Here is a 13,338-nt window from a genome sequence, read left to right on the forward strand (position 1 = left end):
TCTCTCAGCAATAGAAACGATAATTAAATTGTAGTGTAATCATTCAATGGGATGTTGTGCATCCATGAAAATGAATGAACCACGGGGCCACAGATCAACATTTATGAAGACTGATGGCTCTCAGAAATACATTGCTGGGACTTCCCTGGTGGCGCAGTGGTTAAGAATCCGCCTGCCAATGCAGGGCACACGGGTTCGAGCCCTGGTCCGGGAAGATCCCATATGCTGCGGAGCAGCTAAGCCCGTGCACCACAACTACTGAGCCTGCAGCTCTAGAGTCCGCGTGCCACAGCTGCTGAAGCCCACGTGCCTAGAGCCCGTGCTCCGCAACAAGAGAAGCCAGCAATGAGAAGCCCGCGCACCGTAACGAAGAGTAGCCCCCGCTCACTGCAACTAGAGAAAGCCTGCGTGCAGCAACAAAGACCCAACTCAGCCAAAAATAAATAAATAAATAAATTTATTTTTTAAAAAATACATTTCTGGGCAAAGAGAGAGAGAAGACATTATAATTCCACACACATAAAGTGAAAAACAAGTAAAAGTAAGCAAATACTAAATAGAGATGTGTGTAGATGTGCTAAATTATAAAGGGAACAATTAACATAAAATTAAGGAGACTGGTTTCTTCAGGATATGAAGGGAAAGAAAAGACACAATGAGTTCTGTTCCCTAAGTTTTATAGGTATTTGTTTTAGTGTTATTCTTTAAGCTATAGAGCTATAAATAGATACGTATATGAATAATACACTGTTTTGTATAATTGATACATAAAACAATACAAATTTTAAAAATAGTGTGGTAGAAAAATTCCTTGAGTTTAAGATGAGTGTCTGTCCCCCAAGAAAGAAAAGAATGAAAAGATCTTGGGAATCTGTGGGTTTCCCAAGTATTCAATATATCAAAACTTACTAGGAGGTTACATGGCTCCAAATCTCTCCTGTGGTTTGTGTGTGTTCTTGGAAACTTCAAAATTCAAGAATGCCAAGCAATGGAACAGCTGCTGCCAGGAATGAGTTGTCTTATTCTGAAATTTTAAGTGTATGAATCTATAAATACATATGATTAATTTTTTTTATCAGCTAGAATTAAAACAACAAAATGAGGAAATTAGTTCATGTTTTACAATTTGGGGACATTTTAATGTGCTTGTGTTCATATTGATATTGAAGTTGATGCTCAAATGAATGTAAGGCGCTTATTTGATTCTGAATATGTTTCTCCCTTAGTATTTAACATACCCTCCCAGGTAATTAATTTATTATTAAACAATTCGGTTATAAACTGGATAGAATTTTAAACTTTTGAATTCAATCCTTTTCATTCGTGCATTTGTTTGGGATTTATTTAACTGTAAGACCATTGCAAATAGTGAGTTTGGTTATCATCATAAGATTTATATACTATGTGCTAGATTTGGAACTGCATCCCAGAACTAATAAATTGTTATAACTAATAATTAGAACCTACTATCTGCTTTATGTTCATGTTCTTCAAGCTTCACCAAGACTCTGCAAAATAGATACTTTAATTCTCACTTTTCCTTAGGAAGTTGAGAAGTTTAATATCTTTACCTTGATTACACAAGTAGGAGGTGACTGGGATTCAGACTCAATACACTACTCTATCCAGAAGGTGAAATTGGTAATACAGGTAGAAGATTTTTAATCTATGAAAATAGTCAGAATACAGTGAACAAAGACAGCATTAGAGTTTACATTAGATTTTTAATTGATTGGCACTCAGCAATTTTGTTTTCCACTCATTTCTTTTAGAAAACCTCCAATGATTTTGTAGGGAGTCAGTAGGACTTAATCATAATGGGATTTAGAACAGCCAATCAGATGCATGGCGGGGGTGGTCAAAAGCTGCCCCAGCCTGCTTACTACAACTTGACTATTTCCCCTTGTTTGGAGCATGTTTATGGGGAATTACATAAAACAGTGCTTATCAAACTTTATGTTCTTATAAATCACTAAGATCTAATTCCTAGAGACTCAGGGTATACTTGGATGATATATCAGCTTATTGAAATTGTCCAGATTATTTTATTTGGGTGAAAGCTCTATTATCAAAATAGCTGGCATATTTTCCCAGGCCAATTTTGACATTCACTGTAGTTCTATTTCATTATTTGAAAATGTGTTTCTGATATCTTTGATCGGTTATAATCTCACTCATCAACATTCACAATAAACCACATTCCTATCCCACCACATGACTAAATTCAGCATAGAGTATCTGTACCTCAGGTATTTGTCAGGAAAAATATTACATTGCATAGACTGTCACTACTTATCAAAAGCTCACTTAAAAGGCAAAATATTATGGGGAATTGTCTAAAACAGTGTTTCTCAAACTTTTATATGCTTATAAGTCACTACTGATCTTATTCAAATACAGATTCTGATTCAATACATTTGGGGTGGGTCCTGAAAGCAAAATTTTTAACAAGTTCCTGGATGATAACAACGCTATTGACCCATGGAGTCGGAAGGGCCTAACTAAACCTGCAGAGAATTATCTAATTTTAGTTGGTTATTGCTTTGCTTTTTCTTTGGGTACTTTTGTTTTTGAGGAATAAGAAGCAGTGGAAATCTATGTGAAAATCCAAAAGCAACACTTCTTTGGAGGACAAATTAACAATATATAATAAAAAACAAAGCAAAAGGGGGAAGCATACCAGCAACTCCACTACAAGGAATTTATCCTAAAGAAATTTAGAATATGCACCAACATTTAACTACAAATATAATGCACTGCATTCCATTAAAGCATTGTCAATTGCCAAGATAACCAAAAATGAGTTATTTAATATTAAAGAAAATATATTAATAAGAAAAGATGCTCAGAATATATTTTTGAGTGAAAAAAATAAGGTTATAAAGCATTGTTGCTATAATAAGTATGGTTGATTTTCTCATTTTTGGCTCATCTGGGTTTCCTTCAGAATATAGGTATTACGAGCATATTTATAAAAATTATTTTAACACGTGGTAAAAAGCAGATGTTAATGGCTTTATAGGATGGTCATAATTATGTGGTAACAGTATAGGGAGAACAGAGAAGGAAGAACACAGAGACCTAAAATAATTTGAGTTTAAAAGTTGTCCTATGTGTCTGGTTCAAGGATACAACTGGAGTCAGATTAGGAATCAATCACCGCAGACAGAGCCCTGAAGCAGCCTTGTGTGGCTGAGAGGATCGTCATCCTCTGATACTCTCCTAACACAACAACTGAATGGGAGTGTGTGTGGCCTCCTGATTACTACCAACCAGATCTCACCATCTGCAACCTAGTCTTCATCACCAGATCTCCTACAACTCAAGAGTTTTGAGTTTGTGCCCTTGGGATGGATTTGTTTGGTTGGTCCTCTCCAGACAGCCAATGAAACCCATCCTGTCTGCAGACTCAAAGGGATCTTCTAATGAGACTGTTGGAGGAGGTTAGAAAAAAGAAAAAAAGAACCCAACAGGAGAACTGCGTGACAAAATGAGAATGGCCACGGATTCCAGAGAAGAGGAATGGGCCAAAAAGTCCATTTCAGGACAAAGAATTAAGGATCGTACAACTCTTTCAGTCAATACAGAAAAAAAAAAAAAAAAAAAAATTAGAGCAAAATTTATGCAACATCCTTAAATCATCTTTTTTTCCTTTTTCCTCTTCCTAATAATATTATCATGGCTGTGTTTTTCACTGCTTTGGAACCTTAAGTCTCTTATGTGTTCCACTTGGGGAAATGTCAAATAGCTTATTATTCATTTATTCAACAAATATTTTCTAAACCTCTAGTTTATGACAGAAACCATTCTAGACACTGGGGTTGCACTGGTGATCTAAAATGTCCTCAGCCTTATGGAACCTACATTTAGTGAGGAAGGCCAGTAATAAACCAGTAAAGAGATTCATGATGCACTATGAAAAAATAAAAGTAGTGGTGCTCCTTTAGGTGGGATTCAGGGAAGAACAATCACAGGGAGTAGCATCTATCAGAGATATATAATCACATCTGCCTGATTCTGCTATTGGGAATCACGTAAACATGGACATTCTGCAATTAATTCCAGGACATGTCTTGCATCAAGTATCAAGAACAATGAATATACGATCATGGTATTTTCCTTATAGAACTAATAATGCGTGTGTGTATGTGTATGTTTTCAACCTTAAAAATAAAATAGCCAGTTATTTTACCCACAAAATGGGTTTATTCGGGAATAGCAGAGAATTGCAATTTCGGACAGACAAGCTATGGTGAATCACAGGCAACTCTGAAGAATAAAGGAGAGGGGTCTTGCTTTGAGTAGGTGTTAGGAGGAAATTAAGAAGGGTTGTTTTGAACAAAAGTTCATTGGAGAAGAGCAAGAGCCTGAGGTTGTGGGGGACGTTCCTTCTTTTTCTGAAAAGCAGGAGATAAAATTCCCGTGTGATTAATGTCTTCCCTTGTCAAAACAATTCTTACCTTCCTTCTTCCTGCTGGTTATGCAAGTGCAAAGAGTGGTATACACGTGAGAGTTCCCCCTCAGGCTGCATGGCTCAATTTTAAATGAGGTTCCCTTTATTTATTTTCACAGTGTGTATATATATATTTGTGTGTGTGTGTGTGTGTGTGTGTGTGTGTGTGTGTCTGTCCTTATCTCCTTATCTTCCCCATCACCTTTATCTACTATGACCACCACTACTATTACTTTTGCTATCACTATTACTACTATAAGCCTATAATTCCTTATTTGTAACTCAGAAATCCAGAAAGCTTTGAAAACCAACAAATTTTTCATAACACATATGGAGGGGAGAATTTAACTCACCTAACCTTTGGTGGCAAAACCTGACCAGAACCAACCAACAAATGACCTATATAGTAGCCTGTATCTCCCACTTAATGAGAATATTTTTATGCTTTACTACAAAACATTACCATGCTTTGATTACAGGTTTGATTACAGATCTACTTATCTTCTTACCTTTCTAAAGTTTGGAATTTTCTGATTCCCAAATATCGCTGGTCCCAAGAGTTTTGAATAAAGCATGGATCTCCACACCTACGACAAGCTACAGCTATCACCACTGCTGCTGCTCTTACTAAAAAACTTTGCCTTTGAGTACCTCTGTATTTGTTATTCCAATTCATTCTCACATCTCATTAGCCTAAATGTGTATAATTGAAGAGAAAATTTTGCACCTAATCCATCTACTGTTTAATGAATACACTTGACTTTTCAGACATTTTTTTCTGATCATTTAAAAAAGCATATCACAACAAATCTAAGTCAATGCAATATTAACAGCCATAGCATTATCCAAAGCCTGTGGCCATAACCCAGGATGTTTATGTCTCCTGGCACTTTCTATGTCTCCTGGCACTTTCTATGCCTACTTATTATTACTACTGAAGTTTTCATTCATATTCAACATCCATGTCTGGTGCATTTTGTTTGATGAAAACAAGCTAATTAGTGCTGAACCTTTCCTAGTTCATAAATTTATTCCTAAGAACATTAAAAGGAAGTCAAGTGAGACATGTTCAGTAACAGATGTTTGCCTTTTTTGGCTGCCTTTTTACAGTTTGTTCTCTTTCATTACTTTTTAAGAAATTTAGTTAATGTTCCCTTTCCTAGAGAACAAGCGTACCTAGCTTCCCAGAAGGGTGGGGGTGGGGGGATTCCCCAGGGTAGGCACAGTTGGTTCACTCCCTTAACCTAATATCTGCTCCAATGTTCTTTGCATCCAGCTTTTCATTCTTTCATCCAGGTTTTGGTAACAATCACACTCCAGCTTATCTCAGAAAGAATGTGCATGTTGACTGGAGATAATTATAAAACTAGAACTACGACGAGCACTATTACTAATGCCCATGGGCCTAGTGTCACTCAAATACCTTTCCCACACGAGGACATCTCAGAATAAAGGGGCAACATGATTGACAGAATTTGATTGAATCTTTTGGCTTCTACAGTAAAGAAAGATTGTGAAGTTACTTACTAAACTAAAAATCCAGTGGTCTTTTATGATAAAAGAAAAGAGAAGTATAGATCAAGATTTTTCTCTATAAAAATATATTGATCCAAAAATACAAATTTAAAATTATCCTGTTTATTTACCTAACCTTTCACTTTTGAATATTATTTAGTATAAATGGTACTGTGAGCCGTTTAAATTATGGTACATTGGTAAGCCTAAGTAACATGACAATCCAAATCTTGCAATCACCAAGAGTGCTTTCTTTTAAAACTTTGTGAGAATAGTTTTAAATATATATGTTTTGACCAATTTATTGTTACTATACATCTTAACCTATTTATTGCTAAAGGAATTCTGCAATGGAGTACCTCTTTATTTTTCCCAAAAAGTACTTTAACTAAGGCAACAGTTGAAATTTTTATCTAGAAGGAAAGATTTAATAAAAATAAAATAAATGATGATTATAAATTACCTAGGCCCATATAAACTATATGATATAAAAATATCAGGCTCAGATAATACTGCTGCAAGGCAATATAACTATTAAAATGTGGAGTTTTAACTGCAACTATATACGTTAAAAAAAATAGTTTTACATATATGTATATATCAAAATAAATATATCATTCTTTCACAAAGATTCAAAATTTTATATTTCATAGGAAAATAAATATGCATTTCAAAATTAAAATGTGAAGTTTGAAGGTAATGTACAGCATTAGACATCACTACTTGTAATAGTACCAAAACAAACAAATTAAAAGATCAGAGTAAACTGTTGGAATGCTCTTCAGTATGTCAAAAAATCATAGTCATGTAGTTAACTCAAGGCTTAAATTAAACCCAAGCCTAATTCTGTAGGAACAGAATTTTCAAAATGTAATTTCATTGATACCCAAAACGATTTTTAAAAATTTAGGAAATCATTTGAATAAATAGAAATTTTAAATTTAATAGTCATAAATGACTTGTGTTAATTCTTCAAAATATTAGAAAATCAAATCAGATGACATTTTTTATCAAATGCAACCCACAAGAGGAGAAAATCATGAGTATGAAAATGATTACAATACCTCTCAAATGTGTGGAGGAGGGAAGGAAAAGAGCAGAGAGAAGAAAGTGTGATGGAGGAGGAAAAAATGAGCAAAGATATTTTACATATTAAAAGTTAATTTACTATTTTTTATCATGTACTGAAATCAAGTGAATGCCCACAGTCTTCTGACAGCACAATTTGGTAAAGAATCACACAAAAATATCTAAATTTCCAAGTTAAGAGAAGAATATCCCCCTAGATTCTTACAGTTTTCTTTTCCCAAAATGGCTCAAGAAAATTCTCCAGAGAAGAGTGATAAGAAATTTCATTAAGATCTAGTCAACCCATTTCATGGTCAAAATTAAGCTAATGTGAAGCATAATGTTATATATGAAATTTCTTTTTTCATTTCTAAAAATATGTTTCTGCAAAACTAATAATTTTTTGTTTTGTTTATGAGCTGAATCTGTAAGTATGTTTAAAAACAGGACAAGTGACTCTTGGTTTCTTCTCTCATATAGGACTTGTTCTCCTTGAAAGGAGGGAGGTCCAGATGCCCAGAGGACTCACAGTGCATTCTTTGAAACACGAAACAATGTAAAATGCAACTAGTTATTAAACCAACTTCTATTTCCTTGTAATCCCTTACTTCCTAGTGTCAAGGTTAGGCAAATTCTTTCCATCCAAGATTAAGAAAATAAAGGGATCAATTGTCTTCCTACAAGGAAGGCACTTCATGACGATGGAACTTGCTTAAATTTTCAGTTTAATTTCTTGTCACTTGCCCTCTTGAATGCTATACTTTTGCCACACTCAACTTCTTTCACTTCCTGAAATGCACTCTGCTCTCCCATTCAGACAACCACAACTGTTCTTTCCCCTCTGCTCCTCCATCCCTGAACCCTGTCACCACCACAATAAGTACGCAAGCATGCATGCTTGGGCAGTCCCTTGCTTGTCATCTCATCCTCATTCTAGGGGTCACCAAATGGCAGAGTTCCCTTCAGGGAACATTCTGATCCCAGAGCCACTGCAACAGAGTTGTGAGTTAGCCACTCACTGAGGAGAGTTTTGCCTTACTGATGACTAATGAATAAAAGTTTTTACTCTATATGTTTATAAATATTAGATAGAAATTAACTTCTTACACAAATTTCTGTCAATATTTGCTTTTATCCTAGCTTTTATTTATTTATTTATTTATTTATTTATTTATTTTTGGCTGTGTTGGGTCTTCGTTTCTGTGCGAGGGCTTTCTCCAGTTGCCGCGAGCGAGGGCCACTCTTCATCGCGGTGCGTGGGCCTCTCACTGTCGTGGCCTCTCTTGTTGCGGCGCACAGGCTCCAGACGCGCAGGCTCAGTAGTTGTGGCTCACGGACCTAGTTGCTCTGCGGCATGTGGGATCTTCCCAGACCAGGGCTCGAACCCGTGTCCCCTGCATTGGCAGGCAGATTCTCAACCACTGCGCCACCAGGGAAGCACTATCCTAGCTTTTTTAAGAGCACTATTGATACTAATTTTTGCACCTCAGAATTTTGATAAATACCAAAGTTGTTTTTCACACCTACAGTCCTTCAGGTTGTGGGTTTCCAGAGTGCTTCATACATTATCATAAAGTTAGCAAACCTTGTAAAGAAGAGTTATGAAATGAAATTGCAACAACAAAGTTGGAGACGGGTGGTCTTTCCTATATTATTGAAATGTAATACTACATTTTTATGTTATGCAAGGGATCATATTCACAGGTGCTCACTTACTTTGGATAAATATTATCTTTCAAGATAATTAAGGCTATAAATGTCTCAGGACTTCAGAGATCATAAAAAGTAGAATTAGTAAGTTTTTCTTAGGAATGCAGTTTCTTTAACTTCATGTAAAGAAGTTTTAGGGGGCTATCTGCCACTGTTTAAAATAACTGGGAATTTGAATACAATTCTAATATGATAAGTCTGCAGTTGCAGAAATGAAACATTAAAACTAAAGACATATAAATTATTGTGTTATTTAATTAGAACTAAAAACATATAGGATTCAAAATACTTCAAAAAGAAAACAGAAACTCTGGCTTAAAAGGGATATTTTCTTTTAGCCTAAAGAAATCATATCCACAGACTTTCTTATTTGAGCAAGTTAAAATTTTGATAAGAGTAGCTAAGCTATAGAGAACGTTTTGAAAGCAAAATGTGTTATATTTTTCTCTCCTCCTACAAAATCAAATACAGGGTTTTCTGCACCCTGTCTTCTTTCCTCTTTTAACAATGCAACCTTCTTTCTACATTCTCAACTTTCCTAGTTACTTTTGTCTTCTGGACCTGATTGAACAAACTCACATCAAGATTACTTAACACTTCACACCCATTAGGCTGGCTATTAAGAAAACAGAAATATAATAAGTGCTGATGAAAATGTGGAGAAATTGGAGCACTTGTGCATTGCTAGAGGGAATGTAAAATGGTGCAACCACTCTGCAGAATAATATGATGATTCCTCAAAATATTAAACATAGGAATACAATATGGTCCAGCAATTCCACTTCTGGGTATATATCCAAAAGAAGCAAAAGAAAGGGCTCAAACAATAGTTCTACACCCTTGTTCATAGTGGCATTAGTCACAATATCCAAATGGTGGAAGTAATCCAAGTGTCCACCAACAGATGAATGGATAAACAAAATATGGCATATATATTCAATAGAATATATTCAGCCTTTTTTAAAAAGAAGGAAATTCTGACACATGCTATAGCATGGATGAACCTTGAAGACATTATAAGTGAGATGAGCCAGTCACAAAAGAAAAAGTAAAATACTTGTTGCCAGAGGATGGTGGGGAAGGAAGAACAAGGAATTAGTGTTTACTGGGTACAGAGTTTTAGTTTGGAAAGATAAAAAGGTTCTGGAGATGGATGGTGGTAATAGTTACACAGCAATGTGGGTGTACTTAACGCCACCGAACTGTACACTTAAAATGTTAAAATGGTAAATTTTATGTTATGTGTATTTTACCACAATAAAAAAAATGGCAAAAAAGATTAACTTAGAACTTGGTATTTGATCCCTTCTAGTACTGCTATTATTTTAAAGGATAAATGAAAGGGGAATCCTTAATAAATAAACAAATAAATAAATTAGACTTTCAATGGTGAAAATTAAAGAGGCAGTGAGCTGCAGGAAAGAAATCTGAAGGTTTGAATCTTATCCCCTCTTACCCATTCACACCCCGCCCACAAAATAGTGGGTTTGCAAGAGTAGGATAAACCTCGAACTGGACTGAGGCAAAAGGCCTATTAATGCTCACCCAGTCTCCACTCTAGTCCACCCCAAATTTCTTTAGACAGGTACACATACCCAAAGCACCATCTATTATGCCAAAGCCATGGTTAGTAGCTCCTTGTACTCCTAATTCCCCCGTGGGCAATGAGTAAACACTCCCAGTCTTGCATCTGGAGCTCTCCACAGTCATGTCTACTCTTGCCCAACTTATTCCCCAAAGAAATATGTTTAAATGTACTTCTTCACACAGCTAGGAGCAATCTCTAAATTATTAGTGTAAAACAGGGTAAGCAGTAGTTCATTTATTCACCTTTACTGGAAAATGAAAACAGCCTTCTATGGGTGTTACTTTTGCTAAGGACATGTATGAATTAGCAATATACATCCAATTAGCCGGAGGTAACTGTCTATTCTGTAATTAATTACTATGTTCTGAAAATAGTAGATTACGAAGACTTTGAATTTCACTAAACAATATTCATATAATTTCCTCATCTAAATTCATATAATTTTCCTTAATAATGTTTGTATAATGTCCTTATCTAAAACAGGGATGCAATGATTTAGTTTTAGTATATTTACTCACAAAGAATTTAGCAGCAGAAGTTAAATATGACGTAATTGAAAAGTTTTGGTTTACAGAAAAAATATAAAAACTCAAGATTTTTAAAAATACTAGATAACGAACTATCCAGTAGATAAGAAAAATAATTGTTATCAGCTGTCTAATGGTGTATGGACTGAACTGTGTCTCCCCACAATTCATATGACTCCTTAAGCCCCAGTGTGACTGTATTTGGAGATGCGACCCTTAGAGAGATAATTAGGTTAAATGAGGTCATAAGGGTAGGGCACTAATCCAATATGACCAGCATCCTTATAAGAAGAGAGGGAGACACTAGAAACACACAGTAGAAAGGCCATGTGAGGACACAGCAAGGAGGCAGCTTTCTGCTAGCCAAGGAGAGAGAGGCCCCAGGAGAAAACAGCTGTACTGGCACCTTGATTTTGGACTTCCAGCCTTCAGGACTTTGAGAAATAAATCTCTGTTGTTTAAGCCACCCAGTCTGTGGTATTTTGTTATGGCAGCCCAAGAACACTAATACAAATCACAAGTCGAAAAGAAAAATAATTCATGATATAAAAAGAGGAAAGAAAAGAAAAATGAGACAGACACATTCACATACAGAGCAGAACACATAGGAGATGTAAAAAATCCAGACATCTATACAGACACCGTGAGACACAAATATTATAAAATGGCATTTTGCACTCTTTTAAGAAATCATTGCTAAAGATTTCAGAATCACATGAGTTGTTTCAGAATCACATGAGTTGTTTCTACTACAGTAAGTCACCTACACACGAACAAGTTCTGCTCCGAGAGAGCATTCGTTAAGTCCAATTTGTTCATAAGTCCAACAAAGTCAGCCTAGGTACCCAACTAACACAGTTAGCTATATACTACTGTACTGTAATGGTTTATAATACTTTTCACACAAATAATACATAAAAAAACACAAAAAATAAAGAAAACATTTTTAATCTTATAGTACAGTACCTTGAAAAGTACAGTACAATACATACTGCTGCTTTTACGCTTGCTTCTGGACATCCTGGGCTTGAAATAAACGTACTGTACTACTGTACTCTACACAGTACTATAAAGTACACAAAAGCACAACCACTCGTACAGGACGCACGCACGTAACAATGTATGCCAGACACGTGAACTAACTTACGTGATTGGACATGTGAACACATTCGCATCTTTGAAAGTTCGCAACTTGGAGGTTCATATGTAGGGGACTTACTGTATTTACATAGAGACATCTCATAGAGCTTGCCCTGATGAGCAGGTGAACTTAATGTGAAGTCCTGATTCCATCTTCAGGTCATAGATTCTCACGTCCCAGTTTGGAGAGCACTTACTCACAAAACCATTAGTATGTGGTCGTGACATGTCCTTGGATTGTTAAGTCCTCTTAGTGCCACACTCCTAACAAACATCTTTATTCTCCACTGGCTTCCACTGTATTTTCTTGATAGTCTAGGTACCATTACAAAAATAGTCGCTATCACATTTAGGGCAAACCATTGTGATGATCACTTTGGCTATTACCACTCTTCAAACAAAAACTAATATACATATTTAGGAGTTAAGGTGATCAGCAAGATTTACACAAAATAAGACAACAGAACAAAAGCACTGCTTCGAAAAAAGATGAATTTCAATGGGGAATCATTTTAGGAATGAAATATGCCCATAGTAACATCTTACATGTTATATCAAAATGAATTCAATGATTTGCTAGAAAAATGGTAATCCATCTCTATGTCCGGTTTTACAAATACTTACACTACAATAATCCTGAAATACTGATGCTGATCCAGAGAAACTAGGCCAACTGGAGTCACGAGCCAAACAGGAAAACCTTTCTGACACTACTCCTCTCCAATCATAGAACGCTCTGTCTGTTGGAAATATCAATGCAGGTTAAAAGAATATTTATCCAGGAAAAGTACACACTGATCATACTGCTTAGTGTTACAAAGAGGAAAGTAAATCATCTTTATGGCCCACTATTCTGTATTAAAATCACATCTTTTCATCTAACCATAGCAAGATGAGGAAGTGATAGCACTGCATAGAGAGAGGCTTCAATTAATGGGCTTCCTCATACAGTAAAGCTCTCGTGTTTTTATTACATACAGTGTGCCCATCAGAAAACTAATAAGTTCATTCTTTTGATTCTTCTCTTCAAGAACACTGACTCCTTTTTTAAGGGAGGCTTAAAGCAAAATCAGATTTGTGAATAGCACTAACGAAAACAAAAGAAAACCTCCTCTCCCTGTTACATAAGCACTTTAAAAGAGAATTCAAAATTATTATGAAGGTGCTAGTTTTGATATTGTGAAGTAAATAAAATTATTGAAAGTATTTAAGGTAAATAGGTTGGAAGAGCAAAAGGTTAGCCAGTATATGCCCACATATTTCTTCCGTCTCATGGTAGTTATGGGGGATTTCTGCACAAAATTTTTTATGAAGAGGAGGAGATTTCAGATTTATTT

At 35.6% G+C, this 13,338-nt stretch overlaps 1 protein-coding gene across 1 annotated transcript in view; it reads right to left on the reverse strand.

The window, feature by feature from the left end:
- IQCM (IQ motif containing M) overlaps positions 1-13,338 on the reverse strand; it is a 513,905-nt gene that overhangs the window by 287,243 nt on the left and 213,324 nt on the right. Inside the window, exon 8 of the mRNA XM_082463432.1 lies at positions 12,626-12,741. Coding sequence (XP_082319558.1) covers positions 12,626-12,741 — 116 coding nt within the window. The remainder of the gene's footprint in view (positions 1-12,625; positions 12,742-13,338) is intronic.

Source organism: Balaenoptera physalus, assembly GCF_965194825.1.
Source record: "Balaenoptera physalus genome assembly, chromosome: 5".
Classification (NCBI taxonomy): Eukaryota; Metazoa; Chordata; class Mammalia; order Artiodactyla; family Balaenopteridae; genus Balaenoptera; species Balaenoptera physalus.